This window comes from Helianthus annuus, chromosome 16, assembly GCF_002127325.2.
Source record: "Helianthus annuus cultivar XRQ/B chromosome 16, HanXRQr2.0-SUNRISE, whole genome shotgun sequence".
In the NCBI taxonomy this organism is placed as follows: domain Eukaryota; kingdom Viridiplantae; phylum Streptophyta; class Magnoliopsida; order Asterales; family Asteraceae; genus Helianthus; species Helianthus annuus.
In genome coordinates this window covers 100,721,598-100,743,982 of record NC_035448.2, presented here as the reverse complement: position 1 = coordinate 100,743,982, position 22,385 = coordinate 100,721,598, and the positions used below count along the sequence as shown (strand labels likewise).

At 37.8% G+C, this 22,385-nt stretch overlaps 1 protein-coding gene across 1 annotated transcript; it reads left to right on the top strand.

Annotated features, from left to right (window-relative positions):
* LOC110918228 lies at positions 1 to 5,258 on the top strand. Its single transcript, XM_022162567.2, has 9 exons — positions 1 to 320; positions 472 to 647; positions 2,782 to 2,963; positions 3,175 to 3,459; positions 3,547 to 3,605; positions 4,065 to 4,101; positions 4,179 to 4,250; positions 4,322 to 4,646; positions 4,721 to 5,258. The coding sequence occupies exons 1-9, from the start codon at positions 230 to 232 to the stop codon at positions 5,090 to 5,092; spliced, it is 1,599 nt and encodes a 532-aa protein (XP_022018259.1). The 5' UTR covers positions 1 to 229; the 3' UTR covers positions 5,093 to 5,258.
* Positions 5,259 to 22,385: the final 17,127 nt, after the last annotated feature.

The following is a 22,385-nucleotide window of genomic DNA, read 5'->3' as shown; positions in this document are numbered from 1 at the left end:
TTTGATTATCAATCATTATCAATAATCTTGCCACAAACCCTTACAATCTCATTCTCATACACCACCCAATCTCTCTCTCTCTCTCTCTCTCTCTCCAATCCTCTGTTCTTCACTTTATTTTCAAATCCTCCAAAAATCCTTTCACAACAAAATCTGACTGCAAAAAGATTATATGTCGCTTAAGTGGTGATATTATTCAAACCACCAACAAAAAAACACTAAAATCACAATGCAATCCATTAAAAACATGACCCCATTTCCCTTTCTGCTTCTTCTTCTTGCCCTGTTCTTCGTTTTCTCAAATGGGTCACCCACTTCAGGTTTGTTCGGGTCAAATACCTTGCTTTTTGGGTCAAATTTGTTTGGGGTTTTGGTGATTAACATGTTAAGCTTTGATTTTTCTGTGAATTTGATGTGGGGTGTTGGAATTTGTGCTAGGGTTTTGAAAAAAAAAATGATTTTTTTTTGCAGGGGGGAAATATGAGTTAGTGGAAAGTTTGGGGGCTAAAAGGTTACTAGCTGATGAACCATATGTTGTGAATTCATCACTTGTATTAGCTCAAGAAAGAACAACAAGAAAAGATCCACTTGATGGTTTTAAGAAATACAGAGGAGGATGGAACATCAGTGAGAAACATTATTGGGCTGTAAGTATCTTGTTTAGTATGTTTTTTTTTTTTTTTTTTTTTTTTTTTTTTTTTTTTTAAATTTGGTTAATGAATTAAGTGAATTAAACCCAGAAATTATCTGCAAAGATATGTTAATCTGATGTTTATTTCTTATTTAATTAAACTTTTTGTAGTGGTTTGGTTCATTATTCAAAGTTATAGAATAAAGTTAATTAAAAGTAGTACCAATTAATCTGATTCTCCTTAAAAAAAGTAAAAAAAAATCTTAGAAAGCATATATCAATCAGTATTTTTCACTTTGTTGGTCAAAAAAAGAATTTGATGACTTGTGTTCATCTTGTTTTTGAAAAAAATGCCAGCTTTAACATGTTTTTGGGAGCAATTTTTTTTTTTTTTTTTTTATCTTTTAGAAATTTATTACTCTTTTTCCTAGATACCATGGTGAATCTAACATGTGAAACACCCCTTCAGCCTTCACATGGTTCAGACAAACTTATCTTTCATTTGTCAATTTTTCAGTTTTTCAATTTTCATGTTTATATATGTATTTTGAAATGCATGTGAAGTGGAGAACCTTTAGAAGTCAAAATTTGAATAAAAACAAAATGACATTGATACATGTTGAATGTTTCAAAATTTTATTGATGTATTTATGTTTTGAGAATTATCTACAAATGTACACCTAGTACTGTATAATACCAAAACGAATGATTTTATAAAAAAAATGAGTTAATTACTGTTTTCGTCCCTGTGGTTTGTCAAAAATCACTATTTCAGTCCATTAGTTTAAAAATTGCGATTTCAGTCCCTGTGGTTTCACTTTCGTAACCATTTCAATCCACCTCGTAACTATTTCAGTCCCTGTACTAACAGAATAAATGGATTGAAATGGTTACGAAAGTGAAACCACAGGGACTGGAATCGCAATTTTTAAACTACTGGACTGAAATAGTGATTTTTGACAAACCACAGGGACGAAAACAGTAATTAACTCTAAAAAAAATAACTTAAAGTCTATGGAACAACTATTGTATTATTGAAATGCTATTTAGTTGGCATGTGGCAGCATGTAAAGGTGGTTGAGTAAAGGACAAGATATGCAATTTGGGTCCATATCTTTGGATATTAAACTGATAATATTATCTTAATCCAACATGCGGACATAAATTCATAATCAAGTTTATTTAAAAATCTCTGTTTCATAAAATAATGTTTAGTTGTGACAAAATGATTGACTAGCATTTGAATATTGATATTTTTGTTCCAAATCACATGAATATATTCTACTTGCTTCACTTTGCATTTGTTGGAAAAGAAACAATTATTCTCATTTTGGTTCATAATTAGTGGTTTAAGCATAGTTGTTGTCTCTTGGATATAGGGAAATAATGATAATTATATGAATATATAACAAGAGTTCCTCACCTGTGTGATATTTAAATTTGGAAGTACCAAATTTCAAAATTAAGGATCGAGAGCCCCTCAAGCTGAGATCAGTATGATCGCGCAAGTTGTGTCACAAAAAAAATTTAACGGAAGCCTAATTTTGAAAGAAAACGTGGGTCCTTTTATAGGAACCACATGTTTTTTCATGAGACACCATCTCAACTTGAGGGGGTCTCAATCTGAAAGTTAAACTTTGACTTCAGAAATATACTTGTGATGATTATCATAGGGGGCATATTAGGTAATTTGACTTTGGTACAAATGTTATGCAACATATTGAAAAGGAAATTGCCCTTGTGGGATGCAAGGAGCACTGAAGTTTTATTATCGGAGATGGTAAAATGATCGAGTTAGGCTGTTTGGGTAATGGGTCAAAACAGGTCGGGTTGGGTGTCTAGTAACACTTTTTCACTAATTTTTATAGTTAATTCTTTTTTAATGATTATAAGTGTGTTAAATTTGATTACTAATATTGTCATATTAAATATTACTCTAATTTTGTGCATAAAACAATTAGGAGGTTTTATGCATTAAAATGCTCATGGGGCAACTCTCGACCCACTTGTTTTTTTTATTTGACCCAATCATAAGTAAATGGGTTGAAACTGTCACCGCTGGCGCTAATTATGCAAAATCTCATCTTAATATCTATTTTGATATTTTCTTTAAACCTGTTCGGCTAATTGTTAGAAAATGTTGAATGCAGTCTGTGGCGTTTACTGCTGTACCATTCTTTGCTATGGCAGCTGCGTGGTTTGTGTTCTTTGGGCTGTGCTTAGCAGTGATTTGCCTGTGCTATTGTTGCTGTGCACGAGAACCGTATGGCTATTCCAGCCTAGCTTATGCCCTCTCGCTTATTCTCCTCATCCTCTTTACCATCCTTGCAATGTATCTCTCTCTCTCTCTCTCTTTCTATACGTACACACTGAGCCTTTATTTTACTTAATTATTAATAATCATGTAAAGTTGAAAAAAAAGTATTTTTTTTTTTTTTTTTATAAATATGTTTTTTTTAGTTTCAAGTTTCATGAGTCAACAATTTGGAAACATGGTCAACCTTGCATCCTGTAAACTAACGGATCTCATTCGATCTCTTCAGTGTGGGATGTGTCGTTTTATACACGGGTCAAGGGAAATTCTACCATAGTACAACCAAAACATTGGATTACGTTGTCAGTCAGGCAAATACAACTGCACAAAACCTCAGGAATTTGTCTGACGTTCTTGTTTCTGCAAAGAAAATAGGGGTGGCCCAAGTTTTCTTGCCGGTTCAAGTCCAATCAGACATTGATGAGATTCAGACAAAGCTCAACTCATCATCTTATACCCTTTCTGATACAACCGAAGATAATAAAGATGACATACAGCGGGTCCTAAATAGCGTGTAAGTACATCACTTCAAAATAGTTAACCATAGAATAAAAAAAAAAATATGTATCACAAAATCGATTAAGATTATGCGCTTTTGCAGGCGGTTAGCCCTCATTATTTTGTCAGCTGTGATGCTCTTGTTGACATTCCTTGGATTTGGTAAGCTTCCTTCGTCAAAGTTTGTTTTTAGTTTTTGTTTTCTGTATTTCTTAGTAACTTAATATTCGTAATTTCTAAATGGGCGGGTTGGGTAACGGATCAAATCTGGTAGGTTTCTTGTATTGTTGAAACATGTTGACCTAAAACATTTTCTTGTCCAACTTTTTTTAATTATTATAAATAACGAGTTAAGCCAAATATAGCTAGAAAACTTGTATTGTATGAATAATAATCATTTTTTTATAATCAAAAGACTAAGAAGGTTTTATGCACTATAAATATGCTTCGGAAGAGTTTTAACCTTTTTGGCCCATTTTCTTTTAAGCTAATGGCTTTTTTTTTGTATTCACTTGTTTGACCAGTTAGTATCACACATTACCTTGAGTCGACCCATTCTTTTGTAAATAGGTTTAAATTGCTACCGTTATTAATTTCTTTGATTCTTATATCTTCTTGCAGTGTTCTCAATCTTTGGCATGCAATGTATGGTTTACACGTGAGTGAGATATTTATGTTTAATTGTGATGCACTGCTATCGTCCATTTTCTTACGTTCCATTTTCAATCATCGCAGCCTTGTGATATTTGGATGGATTCTTGTGACGGGAACGTTTATACTGGCTGGAGTGTTCCTCGTTTTGCACAAGTAAGTTTGGTTTATTATAAGGCTTACTTTTGTTGATAATTACCACTTAAGAATGGTGTTGTTGGTGATAGTGTGACTGCAGATACTTGTGTATCGATGAATCAGTGGGTTGAGAACCCGACAGCTCATACGGCTTTAGACGACATTCTTCCATGCGTAGACAACGCCACCGCTCAAGAAACTTCACAGAGGACCAAGGAAGTCACCTCTCAACTTGTTAATGTCATCAACCAAGTCATCACTAATGTCACTAATATCAACTTTGCCCCAAATTTCACCCCTCTCTTTTTCAATCAATCTGGACCCAAGATGCCCCTTCTTTGCAATCCCTTTAAGCCCGACTTCACCGATCGAACTTGTGACCCTACAGAAGTCTCTTTGGGCAATGCCACACAGGTATTTGTTATCATATCTAACACGTTAGGCATTGTCAACCCGACCCGATATAACACATTCTTTATTGGTTGCAGGTGTACGGTCAATTTGTTTGTCAAGTTTCACCGAGTGGGATCTGCACCACCACGGGGCGCCTGACTCCTGACTTCTACAGTCAAATGTCGGCGGGAATAAAAGTATGCTATGGGTTGTACCTCTACGGGCCTTTTCTGGTGGATCTTCAAGACTGCACGTTTGTGAGACAAACGTTCACGGACATATCACATGACCACTGTCCGGGTCTGAGGCGTTACAGCAACTGGATTTATGTTGGGCTGCTGATGGTCTCGTTGGCGGTGTTACTGTCTCTTGTGTTTTGGGTCGTTTATGGAAGAGAAAGAAAGCATCGTGTCTACACGAAAACACTCATAGCAAGAACACATGGTGACAAGGGTATTGAAGGATGAGGTGATGTTTGTGAATAGTTTTGATGGTGGTGGTCTTTGTTGATTATAGTAGCTTGTAGTGTATGCGTTGAGAGCCATGTTTGCTATGATATTTTGGATTCATCTAGTATATGATTTAAATTTATATTATATATGAATGCTACTCTAATGTTTCGAATTTTCTGCATCATTATGCGTTGAAATCTAGAGTTTTGAGAGTGTTAAAAAGTTGATAAATGACAGTTTGAGTCACGATCCAACTATCAATCGACCATGCTAACATTTGGAGCAACTTGTGTTTCACAAATTTGTAGTAGTTGCATTTAGTCATAATTTGAGCTATAGCTTATATAAAGACCTATATATAATTGATATAAAGTACCTCTTTGAAGAAACACCAAGTTAACCTATGGGTTAATCTTGAGGGTTTAGTATTGTCAATAATGATTAATCTTCTTTGCTGGACCTATAAAAAACAGATGATATTCAACAGCCAAAACATAATCAGGTGATCAAAAAACATGATTGTAACAAACCTCAAATAGGTCCCACAACAATCCGTAATCGTAACCTCAAACACACACGGCGAAAACCAACATGAAAAATAAAAAATAAAAGGTTTTATGGACTGTCGCGGGCCGCGACAACCTCATACAAAACCCTCACGGGCCGCGAGGAACCCATAAACCGCCTGAGACACGCGTTTGACACGTGTCGTCCACGTGTAAAGTCTACTCGTTGAGTCATGCCAGCTATGCCCTAGCTAGGAGTTCTCGCGGGGCGCGACAGTATACCCTTAGGGTATCGCGGGGCGCGTGACTCCTTTAAATCAGCTATAGATTGAGCAAAGTTCAGACATTCATACTTGCTCAAAACTTTCTTTTCTTTCTCTCTAAATTGCTGCTATTATACCCGAGTTCTAAAACTCTGCCCGTAATCAGAGTACTAACTCGAATCACTAGTACGGTACCCTGTCCGATCGATTGAAACCAATCCACGAATGTTTAAGTGCTACCTGAATAAGGCTATACTTTGTCATTCGTTGTGGGTTTTGATCTAGTGATTATCGTTAAAGCTGAATTGAGTTAATACACTAATACGAATTCTATTGTATCTAGAAATTAGAACTTATAACCAGGGGGCTACTATACCAGAATATTTAGTGGTTAAGTAAACTCAGTGGTTAAGTAAACTTAGAAACACAATTATAACCATTACAAATAGAGAGAAGAAAGAAAGAAGAGATAAAGAGGGAATATCAGATTAGAAAGTGAAAGAGAGAGAGTGAGTGAGTGAGTGAGTGTGTTTATATACTCTTTTTATTTTCTAGTTTTGTACAAAATAATTCCTCAATAAAAGTTATTTACACAATAGCCTTTTAAAAGATGAGTTGACAAGAATGTCCTCATGTGTAAGGCACATGACCAGATTTAACCATAAAATCTAACTGGGTTAGGATCAAAGGGCATACCGTGTAGGATTTGGAAACATTAAGTACAAAATTTGTCAACTTTTGCACCAAAGGACACCGCCTGCAAAAGGGTGTAAACATAAATGACAAAACTTGTAATTTACTCTTATTTTTTCAATAAGTTGTAGATAACCACTCTTATTTATTTTTTATTAGTTAAAATTACTTTTCCATGTTTAACCACTTTTGTTTTATTACTTATATATTGAACTATTATCGGACTCATAATAATTAACATGTATAAGTTGATGGGAACCCTTTTTGATTTCGAAAATTGGGTAATTTATAGTTCTATATTTTATGCAAGTTATTTTCTTTGTTTACATATAGGAAAATCCTAATTTTATCACCAAAGTTGTGTTATGTTTTCAAGAATTTTTATTTTTATTTTAACAAACTTATTAGAAAATTAAGATTTTAGGGGAGAAATTTGACAACTTTTAAAATGATTTTTTAGGGAGAGGGTATGACAAGTAACAATGGGTACGTTTAACCCACCCCAATAACAATTACTATTACTTTTCCATGTTTAACCACTTTTGTTTGTATCTCTGAGTAAAGAACCGATAGGAGAATTTTCTGGTTATAAGCTTGAAGGATGAGGAAGATGATGACTTCAAAATATATTTGAATAATCAGTTGTTGTGTCTTGACCTCTTGTGGCCTTTCATCCTGAAAGCAAATTTACCGTATAGCATTAATAGTATTAGAAAAGTATTTTTAGGTTTTTTTTACCTTGATTGTTACAAGTAATATTAAAAAAATAGGTGGTAAATGTTAAAAAAAAAAACTTAATAAAATTTATAATTGGCACGTGAATGTTCGTTTTCTTAAATGCATGACAATTCTATATGTTAACAAATTATATCATACTTTATTCAATTATTATTCAACTGTGCAATACATATATTTTTAAAACGTTATTTTTTTATTATTAATCATATAACATTACATTTATATTAACTTATTTATGTCAATCTGGTATATAGACACCTTCGTCTTTGTTTTGCATTTACAGGAAATATTTATTATATAGTTTAAATTGTTCAACTCATGTAATACACGGAGAACTAACCTAGTAAATGAAGAGATATATCGTAAATGCACTAGGTCACCCACCCAAAACAAGTTTTAAGTTCATCTTTCGTTCGCCTGATGTTAATTTTCTTTTCTTTTTTTTTATCAAGAGTAAACTGCCAAAACGGTCCCTAAGGTTTGGTCACTTTTGCCATTTTAGTCCAAAACTCAAACCTTTTGAATTTAGGTCCCTGTGGTTTCAAATTTGTTGTCATTTTCATCCAAAAGCAAAACCTGGTCATATTTTTCAGATACCATCCAGCTTTTTTGCATAGGTTTTGATCATTGTCAATATGGTGTTGGTCATTGGCAAAGGTTTTGGTCATTTTCAACATGTTTTTGTCACTGAAAAATCTGGATGTTAACTGAAAAATCTGAGCAGATTTTGCTTTTGGATGAAAATGCCAACAAAATTGAAACTACAAGGATACAGATTTAAAATGTTTAAGTTTTGAACTAAAATGAAAAAAGTAACCAAATCTTATAGACCATTTTAACAGTTTACACTTTTATCAATCTACATGTTTTCATGATTTCCGAAAAATAAAAAATAAACGAATAATAACGATTAAATCTTCAAACCTTTTAGCGAAACTCAAAGGCCAAACCAAATCTACGAAGTCAAGTAAACGGTTTTTATGTAATAAATATTCAAACATTTCAAGACATTAACGCCAGTGGGGCCCATGCAAGGCCGTTAATTGTAATCAGCTCCACACATGATAAATCATCCGTCCACGTACACTCTTCTTCACCGTCCGATCATACCCCTCAATGAAAAACACAATAAACCCCACCACACTTATATAACCAATGAACCGCCCCTTAAATACCCCTAAACTTCTTACTAATTACACCACATACCCTTCCTTACCCCTATAAATAAATCCCCCCTGAAAGCAGCCAGGTTGCCCGGCCAGCTGAAGAAGGCCTGAGGGCCCTTCCTTCATGGCGACACATTCTAGAAAGTTCCACGACTCCCCGTTACCGTCATCCGGTTACACTTACTGTAACCGGATGTCGGTTTCTCCGCGAGATCGAAAGCAAAACGGAAGAAGTTATTATAAGAAGACGTGCATGTGTTCACCTACGACGCATCCAGGATCCTTCAGGTGTAGTTTACATAAGAACCAGAACTGTAGCCGTTCGATGACGTCACAGAGATTGAATGCTTGTAGGTCTGCGATGACTAACTCGCTGCTGCGAATATGTGCTGTGGAAGGAGGTGATCGGGTTGCTTTCATTAGACCCTCGTCGCATCATCAACGGCGGAGATCGCCGTTTGAACCCAGGCCTAGCCGGTTGTCGTTGATATCTACAGCTGATGCTTTATGACTTGTTGTTGGTTATGAAATTAATATATAATCAGATTTTTATAAGGATGAAGATGATCAGTTGCCGAATTGATTGAAACAAAAATCTGGTATTGTACACAGAAGATGATGATGATGATGCTTTTGTGTTTGATCGTGCTTTGATATGAACTTGAAACGTTTTACAACTTATTTCATTTCCTGCTCTATTTCTATAACTTGAGCTTGGCCTCAAGCTCGTGAGTGTTTTTTAAAGCTCGGAATTTGACTCGTGGGTAATTTATTAAGTTTGGCTCGTACTCGACTCCTTTCTTATTTATTAATAAATTTATCATTATAATTATAATTATGTTTAGAGTAAAATGCTAAAATTGTCCATTAGGTTTGGGCTGATTTGCTTATTACATCTAAATATTTTGATACATGATTTTTGATTTTGTTGTTATTTCCATCCAAATTACCATTAAATAAAAAACAATAAGTAATTATAATTATAGTATATATACAAATATACACACACACACACACATATATATATATATATATATATATATATATAGGACAAAGATCCGTTAGGAACCACCCTTTATTGCGAGAACCGCGAGAACCAGTGTGAACACAAACAGTAATACCTAAAAAAATCTAAAAAACACCCAAATTTTTTTTTTTATTTTTTTACTATTTTTTTATATAAAAATCGCTACTTTTAGTATCCAAAAAATTTTTTTTTTTTAATTTTTTAAAAAAAAAAAAATTTTTTTTTGGCTACTAAAAGTAGCGATTTGAACATAAAAAATAGTAAAAAAATTTAAAAAAAAATTTTAGATTTTTTTTTGATTTTTTTTTTGATTTTTTTAGATTTTTTAGGTTTTTTGGGGGGTTTAGTTTTTAGCATTTTAGCTGGGGGGGGGTTGGGGGAGGGGGGTTTAGGTTTTTGGGGGGTGGGGGAGGGGGTTTAGGTTTTTTTGGGGGGGGGTGGGGTGGGGGGGGGTTAGGTTTTTTTTAGGTTTTTTGAGGGTTTTAGTTTTTAGCATTTAGCTTTGGGGGGGGGGGGGGGTTTAGGTTTTTTTTTTTGGGGGGGGGTGGGGGGTTTAGGTTTTTGGGGGGTGGGGGTTAGGTTTTTTTTTAGGGTTTTTTAGGTTTTTTTTAGCTATTTTAGCTTGTGTTCACATTGGTTCTCGCAATAAAGGTGGTTCTCGCATGAACCTTACCCTATATATATATAAACAATACTTATCAGATGAGGGATCATCAAACAAATGAACCCTAAAACTTTGATGAAGAACTAAGCGTGGATAGTAAAATGACACTTGTCATCTTGTGATGCCATTTTGTGTTTTGGGCGGGAAAATGAATGGGTGTTTATGGATACCCCATGTTTTACCAAACCCGTGATTTGACCCGCCAGTATATAAACTTTCTAAAATAACCTAAATTCTCAAAAACACTCTCCTCTTCCCTGAAACCCTATATATCACAACGTGAGTATGGCTATATCTAACCATAATCCCTCTTTCTGAAACCCTATGTATCTCATGTGCTTCAATCAACGATCTAGAGGATACGAACTTGAATCATCAACGATTCAGATGATAGGATAATTGTCACACCCCGATATTTACCACAAATCCCGGTAGGCCCGGGTGGGGAGTATCGTGACGTAAGATTGGTATCGTCATAGTTAAACAATAATAGATAGCACAGCGAAAGTCTTGGAGTTTAAAATATTATTACAAACCAAATGTCCAAATGTCCAAATGTTCAAAATAATATACAAACGGCTCGTAATAATAATGATCCATAGGCGGATCATAAAATGTACAAAAGTGAAATTATCAAACTACTAGGCTTTATGCAAAGGAGTTACAAATTCCTCTTCTAGCATTACCGAGCAACTTCTAGCCTATTTACGTTACTTGCATCTGCCACTTAGTCTTTTGAAAATACGTCAGTTTACACTGGTAAATACAATCAATTGACACCTTTTGAAAGCATTTTCAAAATTGTTTTAAGTGCACAAGGCACATGTTTTTATAAATAACCTGGGACAATTCAAAATGATCTTGTTGATACGTGGTTGAAAACCGGTGTTCGTAATCGTGTAACTTTATGTATTTGCATGAGTTTTAATCGTGAATATCCTACTTTTAATTAGATTTGTGTTTTTGCAGGTTTAATGAAGTTTAAGAAGCTTTTCGGGAGCTTTACGAGTCACCGGGTCGAAAACCGGAGCACCGGGACGCGTTACGGATCAAATGGGAGTGCAAGAAGCGAGAATTGGAGAAACGTAGACGGAGAGCCCGTCGCCGATGGGTCCCAGGCCGTTGGCGACGCCTTATAAAAAGTCATGTCGGCACACTACACCCGTATCCAGTTAAATAGCGCGTCGGCCGGAGTTCAATCTTTTGGAGGCCGTCGCCGACGGGTCCCAGGCCGTCGCCGACGGGTCCCAGGCCGTCGCCGACGGGTTGTGGTTTGCCAAAACGCGAATTGTTGACATTTTGTTGGGGAAAACGATTCTAATTGGCAATGGAGCATTAAACTCGTAAGTTACATGATTTTTTGGGTTTTGAACTTTGATCTTGGAGCCAAGACCACCCACCATTCATCACCATTCCATCTTGAATAACACACATCACCCGAATCATAATCGGAATCATCATCATCATCCAAAATCAACCATCTACAAACCCTAATCCTTCCACCATCATTCTTTCCACCATCATCGTTCACCAAAACCCTAATCATCCACAATTCCTCCATTATTCAAGCTTCAAGATGATCCACGTCAAGTTCCAAGCATCCGGTGATCAAGTTTCATCAACCATGAGCGGCTAATCACCTTGGTATCACCCCGGTGTAGGTAGTTGTTTAATTTAGGGCTTTGAATTGTTCTTGATTCAACTTTGTGACAATTTGTATTGATTTTTGAAACCTTTGACAATAGTTTACATTTGTTTTGTATTCGTAAATCGTCGAGCGATTATAAAGCTATGACTTTGCGAAATGGTTATGTGTAGTTATGCATTGTCTTGGTTAGGTTTTACTTGTGTTGATTACAAAGTGCATTCTTGTCCGTTTTTCAAAACGTTAATAGTCACGGTACACTAAATCCGCTAATCGTATACAATTGAGTTGAATCTAAAACTTGTAGAAACCCTAGGTTGCCAATTACCGAAACGGGGTGTGAACCCTTTTTCTCATTATCGTTTATTAATCAAGTTTTCGTGCAATCATTAATTCGTAATCATTAATCAATTAAATCAATTCTTTTAGTCTAAATTCACATCTTTCAACCAAACAAAAACACAAAAATATCATAGCAAGCTTCATAATTGTGACACCTTTTTATAATTCAATCGAATCCACTCGCAAACCACATACTCTTCGTGGTTCGACCCCTTGCTACCACTAGCTATCTGCTAAGGGTAAATAGGGCTTATAAATTTTATCTTTGACCGGAGCGCGACACTCCGATCACTTGTATACAGTTTTACATGTCTGTCAATACATATGTTGTCACACCCTGGCTTTGCGGAAGCGTGGGTTTATTTGGTGTGACTTCTTAATACCATAGCTTAATCACAACAAAGCTATATGAAAGCAAAACCATGATGATCATCCATTCATTCAAGTTTTAAAAGTAAAATACGACAACATTGTTTTCAAACGTCGACACATGCAACGAAAATACAACACAACAAAATAAAATCTTGTTCATAAGACGCAACCACATAACATGAAATAACATAGTTTAAGACTTGTGACTCGTCCAGGCAAAAGCCACAACCCCTAAACTTGGATGACCTCATATCTCTACGCAGCATGAAGACATAGCATACCTCGCCAGATCCCTAATTCCCTGAAATACATATAAGTTGAAAAATCAACAAAAGTTGAGCGAGTTCATGTGAAAGTGAGAATGTAAAAACCTTTGTAAAACATTTGTATGTATGAAAATCCCTGGTATGTAGCAAATAAGGAAAAATGAGATCACCATTGGTTTGCAAGACCAATGATATGTGTGAAGTGCAGTAGGAAGACTCAAACCTAGCAGATTTTTGCGTCGGGCTCAAAGTCACCCGAGGTCCGTACAGTTGGGCCTGGAGTTGGGCTCGCTACACCCAGATAGATCTACCGCTAATGACCCTCGATCCTACAATGAGGATTAATGGCCTCCAGTTTCCGCCTACCCACTCACATGATCTAAGTAGTAACCCTCCTTACGCTAACCATACCATGTATAAAAGTATCCGTAAACATTGTAACATGTATTTCACCCCCGAAGTATAAAAACTGAAAACAGTTAAGAGAAAAGGGGGACATGAACTCACAGAAGTGCGTCTCGAAATAGTCAATCCCGAAATAACCTGTTGCGTGACGACCTACACGTACTAACTTCTATTAGACGGACGGCCGTGCCTTGGTTTAAGGTTTAACGTTTTTGGGAAATAGTTAGGCAACTATTTCGTATTTACACTTCTTAATTATTTAGTAAATCTATTCCTTCCCAAGGATGGGGGTTTTAATACATGTGTGTTTTATAATTCTGAAAATATATTTTTAAGTCTCACTTAAAGAATATATTTTAATTCATTTGTCTAAAATAATCTATCACCAAAATATACATATTTTTTCCCAAAAATATTATATTTTACTTCATACCATTTCCAAAATAATACTTTATCAAAATACACATTTAAGAGTATTTTTCGAAAATACATAAGTTACATTTTAAGGTTCGCATTGTAATAACAATACCGGTGTAACTTAAATATTTGTTTGTGAGGGCGTTGGTATTATTTTGGAGTTGTATTTTCATAATATTTCAAGTAATATTATTTTTACTCTAAAAATAATATATCTCTAGTTCACAAAATAATCATAAAATCACACAAGCGTTTTACTATGAAATATATATTCTAAATATATATTTAACGAGTTTTATTTACGAAAATCCACTTCCGACACTTGGTTATTTTGTAACAAATATCATGGCGAATTTTATTTGGAAAAACAAGTTAAAAATATTTTTATAAACACTTGTCACATAAATATTTCTAAGTGTTATTTTCTGGAAAAATTTCACCAGAGTTTCCTCTGTAACTGGAGGTGGCCACGCTTACAAGCGTATCATTTTCTTTTCAAAATTCAACCAACAATTTACCAATCATCAACATACATCATTTAAACATCAAACTTGTCAAAATAAGTCTAAATCGCAAACTCATGAACTTGTAAGTTGTGTAAAAATATGTAGTAACTTTATACATATTTAGTGGATCTCGTTATCTTTAAAAATGAAATTTGTTCCTTAAAAACTCATCTTTTATAGAACTTGAAGTTTAACAACTTCTAGCCAAAATTTACGACAACATTTCTTTGTCAAACTTTCTTGTCACACAAGTGTTTACACACTTGTTTATTCACTAAAATGCTTTTAGTTTGTGTAAAGTCCGGGTTTTAAACAAGACTTGCATCTTTCTCTTGGTTCTTCCGAAAAACCACTTGTAGATCTTTAGATCTACTAGTTTAGAACTCTATTTTACAAGAAAAATCACTTTTACACAAGTTCATGTTTTGTGAGTGGAAAGGTTCATCATCTTACAACTTTTACACTTAACATATCACTAGTTCATGTTCCATGAACATGATCTAGTGTGGTTAGATGATGATCCATCCCACTATTAGCAACAAACAACATAAAATAATCACAACTAGACAAGTTTCATAAGATTTACACCACTAGTTACTCTTATCCATCTAGTTCATCATTCTTGGGGGGGGGGGAGGGGGGATATTCCACGGTCCTCCCAACCGCCGAGGTGATCCCACCTCGCAGACCGCCACCCAGCAAGCCTGAGTCTAGTTTATCTTTCTTTCAAGACTTTTAGTTATGATCTTTTGTGTTTTTGATTTTTAACCGTTAAATCTCTTAGTAACCACTTTAAACAAGAACAAGAGGATGTTTAGAAGCACTTACTACTAGCTCGAGGCTAGGGAAGAATCAAGGCGTAAACAAGGTGGATAAAAGCAATGTAGAGAGGTTCTTGAGTTTCCGAAAGCACCGGGCCTCCTCGTATGTCACCTTGCACCTTGGTATGTATGTGGAATAGCTAGATCAAAACTTGACGGTGGTGGTGGGTGTGCTAGTGTTCTCGGCCGAACACTCCAAGGAGAGGAAAAAGAGAGCAAATTTTGGTTGTGATGAAGTGAGATAATGGTGGTCTTTCATGTAACTATATAACCCAAATTTCACTAAAATCCATTGTGTAAAGTGTCTTTAAGATATTAGACAAGTTTGATTATAATAATCAAGAAATGGGTGTGTGTCACCACATGGGGAACCGATCGTATGAGGGGGGGGGGGGTATGGTTGGGTTTGAAATGTTATAGTTAAGGATTAGTTATGTTCTAAAGATCTTAGTTAGAGTATTATGGGTGTTATGTAATATAACGGGTGTTAGGGTGTTCGGGGACCCTAACTGGCTCAGAAAAGTATAAACAATGTTATCGATAATATTTTTATGTTTCGGGTAAAGTCCGGTTGTTCGGTTGGATATTGATCCGTTAAAGTGCTAAATAAGTATTTAAAGTGTCTTTAATAGTGTTTTTAGTGACACAATAAATTCCCGACACTTTGGAAAGTGTCTAGTATTATTTTACCAAGTTTTTGCACTTTACTAGTTAAGTTAAATGCTGAATTTTGTAATAAAGTGCAGAATTTTGTAGTTAAAGCATGTTTTAGGCACATCCGGTCACTATAACTATCACCTAGTGACGCAGTTTTACAATCCTCACCTCCCTACACTCCCTACTTTTGTAGTAATCTATTCCCGGCTCTGAGAATTTGTGTACCCTGTTTGAGCTCAAAAAAACGTGCCCTTAGGCCATAACAAAATTGGGTATTGGGCTCATTAAAGGTCTAAACCTAATGTCAATGGGCTAATAACTAATCTAAACCATAAGAATAATTTTGTAAGTGGGCCTATGTTGGTGTTTGTATGGGTATATCCTATTAAAATTAATATTTTACATATACATATCAGGGGTTTTTCATAAAATAACGTGCCCTTCGAGATATCGGGCCCTGGCCGGTGGTCCTCTCGGCCCACCCCCAGGGCCGCCCATGCCCGGCTCATACTGGCCTTAGAGACAGTGTCTGTCTAGTGCTGGCTATGTCAGCATGTTTACTGGGTTATCCGTTCATTGTGCTAACTGTGCTTTTGTGCATCAAGTTTGTCACTATAGTTTTGTGTGTAATAAATGGAGTGACAGTAATAAAGTATGATGCAGGAATATGTACGTATCAGAAAATCAAGAAGCAGTTTAACCACAATTGTAAGCAAGCACAGTAATTAAGCATTAATTAAATATTAATTAACTTGTATGGATACCTGTTTTGGTGAGGGTTGTCACATTGTCCCCCCGTTAAGAAAATTTCGTCCCGAAATTTTAGGGTCTGCTTCTGGTTGCAGGGGTCTTTGGAAATAAATGGGGGTATTTCTCTTTCGTTCGGTCCTCACGCTCCCAGGTGTATTCTGGACCATGTCTTGCATTCCAACGAACTTTGACGAGTTTAACACTGCTCCTGCGGGTTTTGTTTATCTTCCAATCTGTAACCTCAACCGGTTCTTCGACAAAATGGAGCGTGTCGTCAATATGAATCTCGTCTGTGGGAATGACAACAGTTTCTTGCGTTGGACTCTTCTTCAGATTTGATACATGAAATGTATCGTGAACACCATTCAGTTCGGCAGGTAAGTCCAACTTGTATGCTACTAACCCAATTCTTTCCAGAATCTTGAATGGACCAATATAACGCGGATTCAACTTTCCACGCCTTCCGAAGCATGCCACACCCTTGCAGGGCGATACCTTCAACAATACCATGTCTCCTACCTCAAACTCTAGAGGTTTCCTTCTTCGGTCCGCATAGCATTTTTGTCGATCGCGAGCCACCTTGATGCGATCTCGGATCTGTGCAATCTTATCTGTGGTTTCCTGGACCACATCAGGACTGACCAATTGTCTATCACCTGCATCTGACCAACAAAGCGGTGATCGACACTTGCGTCCATATAGAGCTTCAAATGGCGCAGCTCCAATACTGGTGTGGTAGCTGTTGTTGTACGAAAATTCGACCAATGGTAAATGTTTATCCCAGCTACCACCCAGATCCATAACACATGCTCTCAGCATATCTTCCAATGTCTAAATAGTTCTCTCGCTCTAGCCATCGGTTTGCGGGTGAAATGCTGTACTTAGGTTCAACTGTGAGCCAAAAGCTTCTTGGAAAGACTGCCAAATCCTTGACACAAACCTTCCGTCTCTATCAGAGATGATCGAGAGAGGCACTCCATGACGTGCAACGATTTCTCTCATGTATATCTCAGCCAACTTGCTCGTGTTATCTTTCTCTCTGATGGGTAAGAAGTGCGCAGATTTCGTTAACCGGTCCACTATTACCCAAATAGTGTCATGACCTTTTGGCGTTCTTGGCAACTTTGTTATGAAATCCATTGAAATCTGTTCCCATTTCCACTTGGGAATCTCAGGTTGTTGCCGAAGTCCTGAAGGCTTCTGGTATTCAGCTTTTACCTTGGCGCACGTTAAACACTTGCTAACATAAACAGCAACATCGCCTTTCATCCTAGGCCACCAATAATAATCCTTAAGGTCCTGTGTCACACCCCAACCGATGGCGGAATCATCAGGGCATGGCACTGAGCGAAACAGATTGTCCAGTGGTTTCCATAACAACTATCTATATAATCCAGTTAAAGATACGTCCCATACCGTATCCCGAATAAACAAATACATTATTACAGATAACATCCAAACAAGTAATTCTGTTCCAACAACTCAGATTTATTTAATACAAAACATAAATATTGTTCAAATGCTCCTAAAGACCCAGCCTGACAAGATCTACAAACAACTATGCTCTAGTTGCTTTTTCCTGACAGACAACTATTTGTTGGGGGCCTCTAGAGCTTTGTTCTAGCCTCGCTTTCCTAGCAAGCAAACATCATAAACACCTGTCACATACGTAACAATACAGTCAATACATAAATATAAAGGTGAGCATACAAGTTTGATAAGAGCATATAGAGTTCGAAATAGTTTACGCATAACCAGCACGTACACAGAGGAAAACGAAGCATGTTAATTATCGACATGGATCTATCGATACCAATGACTGCGGGTTGACCGTCCGAGACGGTTCGCAATACATGATTACCACCGTAATCCATGCAAGTAATTGTCCTTAACAACCCCCGTGTGAACGGGTGCTGAGTACAAACTATAGTACTACGTCGTTAAGGCAGGTAGACAACATTCCACGTGTAAACACAATCAATAAGCATTCATTTAGTCAAGTAATACATGCGAGTCGGTTAGCGTTCAAATAATTGAGTAGTGTGTTCGATAGTGACTTTGATAAGTAACGTATGTAACACCCAAAAGTGCTAAAAGCAAAAAGGGATCGAGTATACTCACAGTGGTTGATTGATGGATTGAAGGGAGCGCTTGAGAGTAGGGTTAGCCTGAACAATTCGATAGCATACCGATGAATAACGCGAATAATGGAAACAAGTGTAAGTGGATCGAACAGCCTGGTCGTTCGAACGACAAGTTCGATCGAGTGGGTTGTTCGTTCGGCTGGACAATCCGTTCGGACGACCTGCTCGATCGGCCGGTAGGCTCGATCGGTTGGACTGTTCGAGTGGATTGTTTCTTCCTTTGAGTAGGATATGTTTTTATATGATGGTTTGAACTTTTGAAGTTTTTGTTGTAGCATTTGAGAACACTGAAGGGTTCTTACCTTTCAGGACGACCGATTGAACGGTATGTTCGATCGGTCGGCTTAACGGATCGGTTAGGAACTTCAGTAGTAGTCCTCAGCAGGTTGTCACTCGATCGAGCAACATATTCGATCGAACAGCCTGTTCGTTCTGATAGCATGTTCGATCGGGTGGCACCCCAATGCGTCGAACGAGTTGAAAATCGATTAAGTGTTGAAGCATAGTATCTCATGATCCGATGAGTAATGTTACCAAACAGCTCGTTCGATCGAACATCACCTCGTTCAATACCATACTTCATGAATTTGTCAAAGTGTGGGGCCACATGCTAGCCGATCGGCTGGCCTGGTCGATCGGCTGACATGTCCGATCGGTTGGGCTGTTCGTTCGAACAGCCTAACCGTTCGGTCAGCATCCTGACCTGGTCGGCCAGTTCGTCTAACACTTGGCTGTTCTGATTATTTGACGTTATATTGAGGTAGTTTGACAATGAGTTGAACTATGACACTTTCTTTCTTACTTGTTTCTCCTGCTCGGACAGGAATCACCCACGTCCGGCCGGTGAACGGTTCGGAACGTAAGTTTAACGTTTAACCCGAAGTCGGTGAACCTCGTAGGTAGAACCCGAATCTTGAATCTCACAACCGTTGGAATGATTAGTGAGTTGGCTCAAGCTCCGTTTCTACTGGTTTGAAGGCATTGAGTGTAAAAGATTTGAAAGAAAGTTGGAAATCCCCCTTTCAATCCTTTACATCATGTAAATGTTTAGATCTCTAATAGATCTTGACTTGTTTATGTGGAAATCGGTTAGATCCGAGCTATTCATGGTGGATTGAGGCCAAAACATGATGTTCTTGAAGAACACCATGATGACATCACCCTAGAATGCTTAGATCTAGATGATTTCATGGTTAGAAATCAAGATTTGAAAGATAGAAAGGTGTAGGAGCATGTTTTGATTAAGAAAGTACAAGATTTAGGTTGGAAACTTACCGAAATCGGAAGAAATCTGAGGGAAAAGGAGGAGCACGAGCTGGTCGGTCAGAACTTTCCAAAAGTGGTAAAGAGTGACAATGACAGCCCTATTTATAGGCTCCAAAAGAGGAAAGGGCTGGCCGATCGGCCAGGCTTCCCCGATCGGACAGCCTGCTCGATCGAACAGCCTGTTCGATCGGCTGGGCTGTTTGATCGGCGGATAGCCTGATCGATCAACAGCCTGGTTCGAGGTTTCGGGCGACTGTTTTCGATATTTCGGTCTCGATTGAGTACGATAGAGTTTCCTATTCAAATTACTTTCAGTCCCAACTACTATATCTAACATACAATCACCTATAATTCACCTTATCCTAACGTTACCATTCGCCGTAGTTCGATTTCGATTGTATTCGATTTGAGTTTCGAGTTTCGATTCAAGTTTCGATTGATCACCACACAAGGCACAAAACATAAGGTAAACACGCACAGATAACACATAAGGCACACACACACACGTATACAACAACCAAAGTTCGCATAATTCGAGATTCGAGTTCGATGATAGTTAGATTGTTTTGATTATAGATTAGTTAACTTTATCGCATTGTTACTTCCTACTATTCACAGTCGTAAATCGGTTCGTGTTGATAAAACATTTGATTACTTCGATTCTTCCTGATTACCACACTTACTCCACATAATACAAATAAAACTGAAAATAGACTATCTACAGTCAAAGAAAGTCAAAGTTGACTTGGACTTTGACTTTGACTTTGACATTCAAAAACACGGGGTGTTACAGCCTCCCCTTGTTTAGGGAATTTCATCCCGAAATTAGGCTCGAAGCTGCACAGCACCGTGAATTACCAATTTGACGCTTCAGATCTTTATTTGAACAACCGCGGGTACTTGGCCTTCATGTTGCTTTCGAGTTCCCAAGTGAACTCCACGCCTCGTTTGCCTTCCCATCGGACTTTCACGATAGGGATGCGCGAGCGCCTGAGTTGCTTGGTTTGGCGATCCATGATTTTGACAGGCTTTTCCACGAAGTGTTGCGTTTCGTTGACCTGAAGATCATCGAGGGGTACAATCAAATCATGGTTAGCTAGGCACTTTCGGAGGTTTGACACATGGAAAGTCGGGTGGACGTTACTGAGTTCCTCCGGTAGTTCGAGTTTGTAGGCAACTTTTCCGATCCTTTCCAGAATCTAAAAAGGTCCAACATATCGAGGCGCTAGTTTCCCTTTCTTACCAAATCTGACTACACCCTTCCAAGGGGATACCTTTAGGAGTACGTAGTCGCCAACGTCAAATTCAAGGAGCTTGCGTCTTCTATCGGCGTAACTTTTCTGTCTATCCCTGGCCTTTGCCAAGTTGTCGCGGATCTGGAGGATTTTGTCAGTCGTTTCTTGTAGTAACTCGGGACCGGTTAATTGCGAATGACCAATCTCGTGCCACACAATAGGCGAACGACATCTTCTTCCATACAGGGCCTCGAATGGTGCCATTTGTATGCTGGCATGATAGCTGTTGTTGTACGAGAATTCGACTAGCGGTAGATGTTTGTTCCAACTACCACCGAAATCTATAACACACGCGCGGAGCATGTCTTCAAGAGTACGGATCGTTCTTTCAGTCTGTCCGTCAGTTTGAGGATGGAACGCAGTACTCAGATTAAGCGACGTAGCAAGGGCCACTTGAAACGTTTCCCACAGTCGCGAAGTAAACCGAGCGTCACGGTCTGAAATGATGTCACGAGGCGTACCATGATTACAAATGATCTCGTCGGTGTAGATTTGGGCTAGTCGTTCTACCTTGTAGTCTTCCCGTATCGGCAGAAAGTGGGCTGATTTGGTCAGACAATCTACTATAACCCAAATGCTGTCGTGACCTGAAGGCGTGGGTGGAAGTTTGGTTATGAAATCCATAGCTATACTCTCCCACTTCCATATAGGAATTGGAGGTTGTTCGAGTAAGCCGGAAGGTCGTTGATGTTCAGCCTTGACTCTTGCACAAGTCAGGCAACCTCCAACATAGAGAGCGATATCCCGTTTCATACCCGGCCACCAGTACTTGTAATGAAGGTCCTGGTACATTTTATCGGCACCGAGATGAATAAAGTATCGGGACTTGTGGGCTTCGTTCATTATAATCTTTCGCAAATCGGTCCGCTTAGGGATCCAGATTCGGTCCAGGTAATAGAAAATCCCATCTGCTTTGCTTACAAGCTGAGCTCCATCATGGTAGATTCTCTCCTTCTTCAAAGTGCGTTCATTAAAGCAAGCATGCTGGGCTTCGCGGATGAGAGCTTCGAGGTTGTGCTGGGCTTGGGTATTGCGAATAGTAAGCAAATAACTCCGTCTGCTGAGTGTGTCGGCAACAACATTTGCCTTGCCTGGTGATAACGAATCTCGCAGTCGTAATCGTTAAGAAGTTCTACCCATCGGCGTTGACGCATGTTAAGTTCTTTCTGATTAAAGATGTGTTGTAAACTCCTGTGATCGGTGAAGATCATACACTTGGTACCATACAGGTAGTGTCGCCAAATCTTCAATGCAAAAACAACTGCGCCTAGCTCGAGATCGTGGGTCGTACAGTTCTTCTCGTGGATTTTGAGCTGACGAGATGCGTAAGCTATAACCTTGTCTCGTTGCATGAGGACACAGCCA

Coding starts and splice junctions, on each gene's coding strand:
- LOC110918228 (XM_022162567.2), top strand. CDS start 230: ATGCAATCCATTAAAAACATGACCCCATTTCCCTTTCTGCTTCTTCTT. Junction 4,102..4,178: donor ATGCAATGTATGGTTTACAC/GTGAGTGAGATA, acceptor CAATCATCGCAG/CCTTGTGATATTTGGATGGA. Junction 4,647..4,720: donor CTTTGGGCAATGCCACACAG/GTATTTGTTATC, acceptor TATTGGTTGCAG/GTGTACGGTCAATTTGTTTG.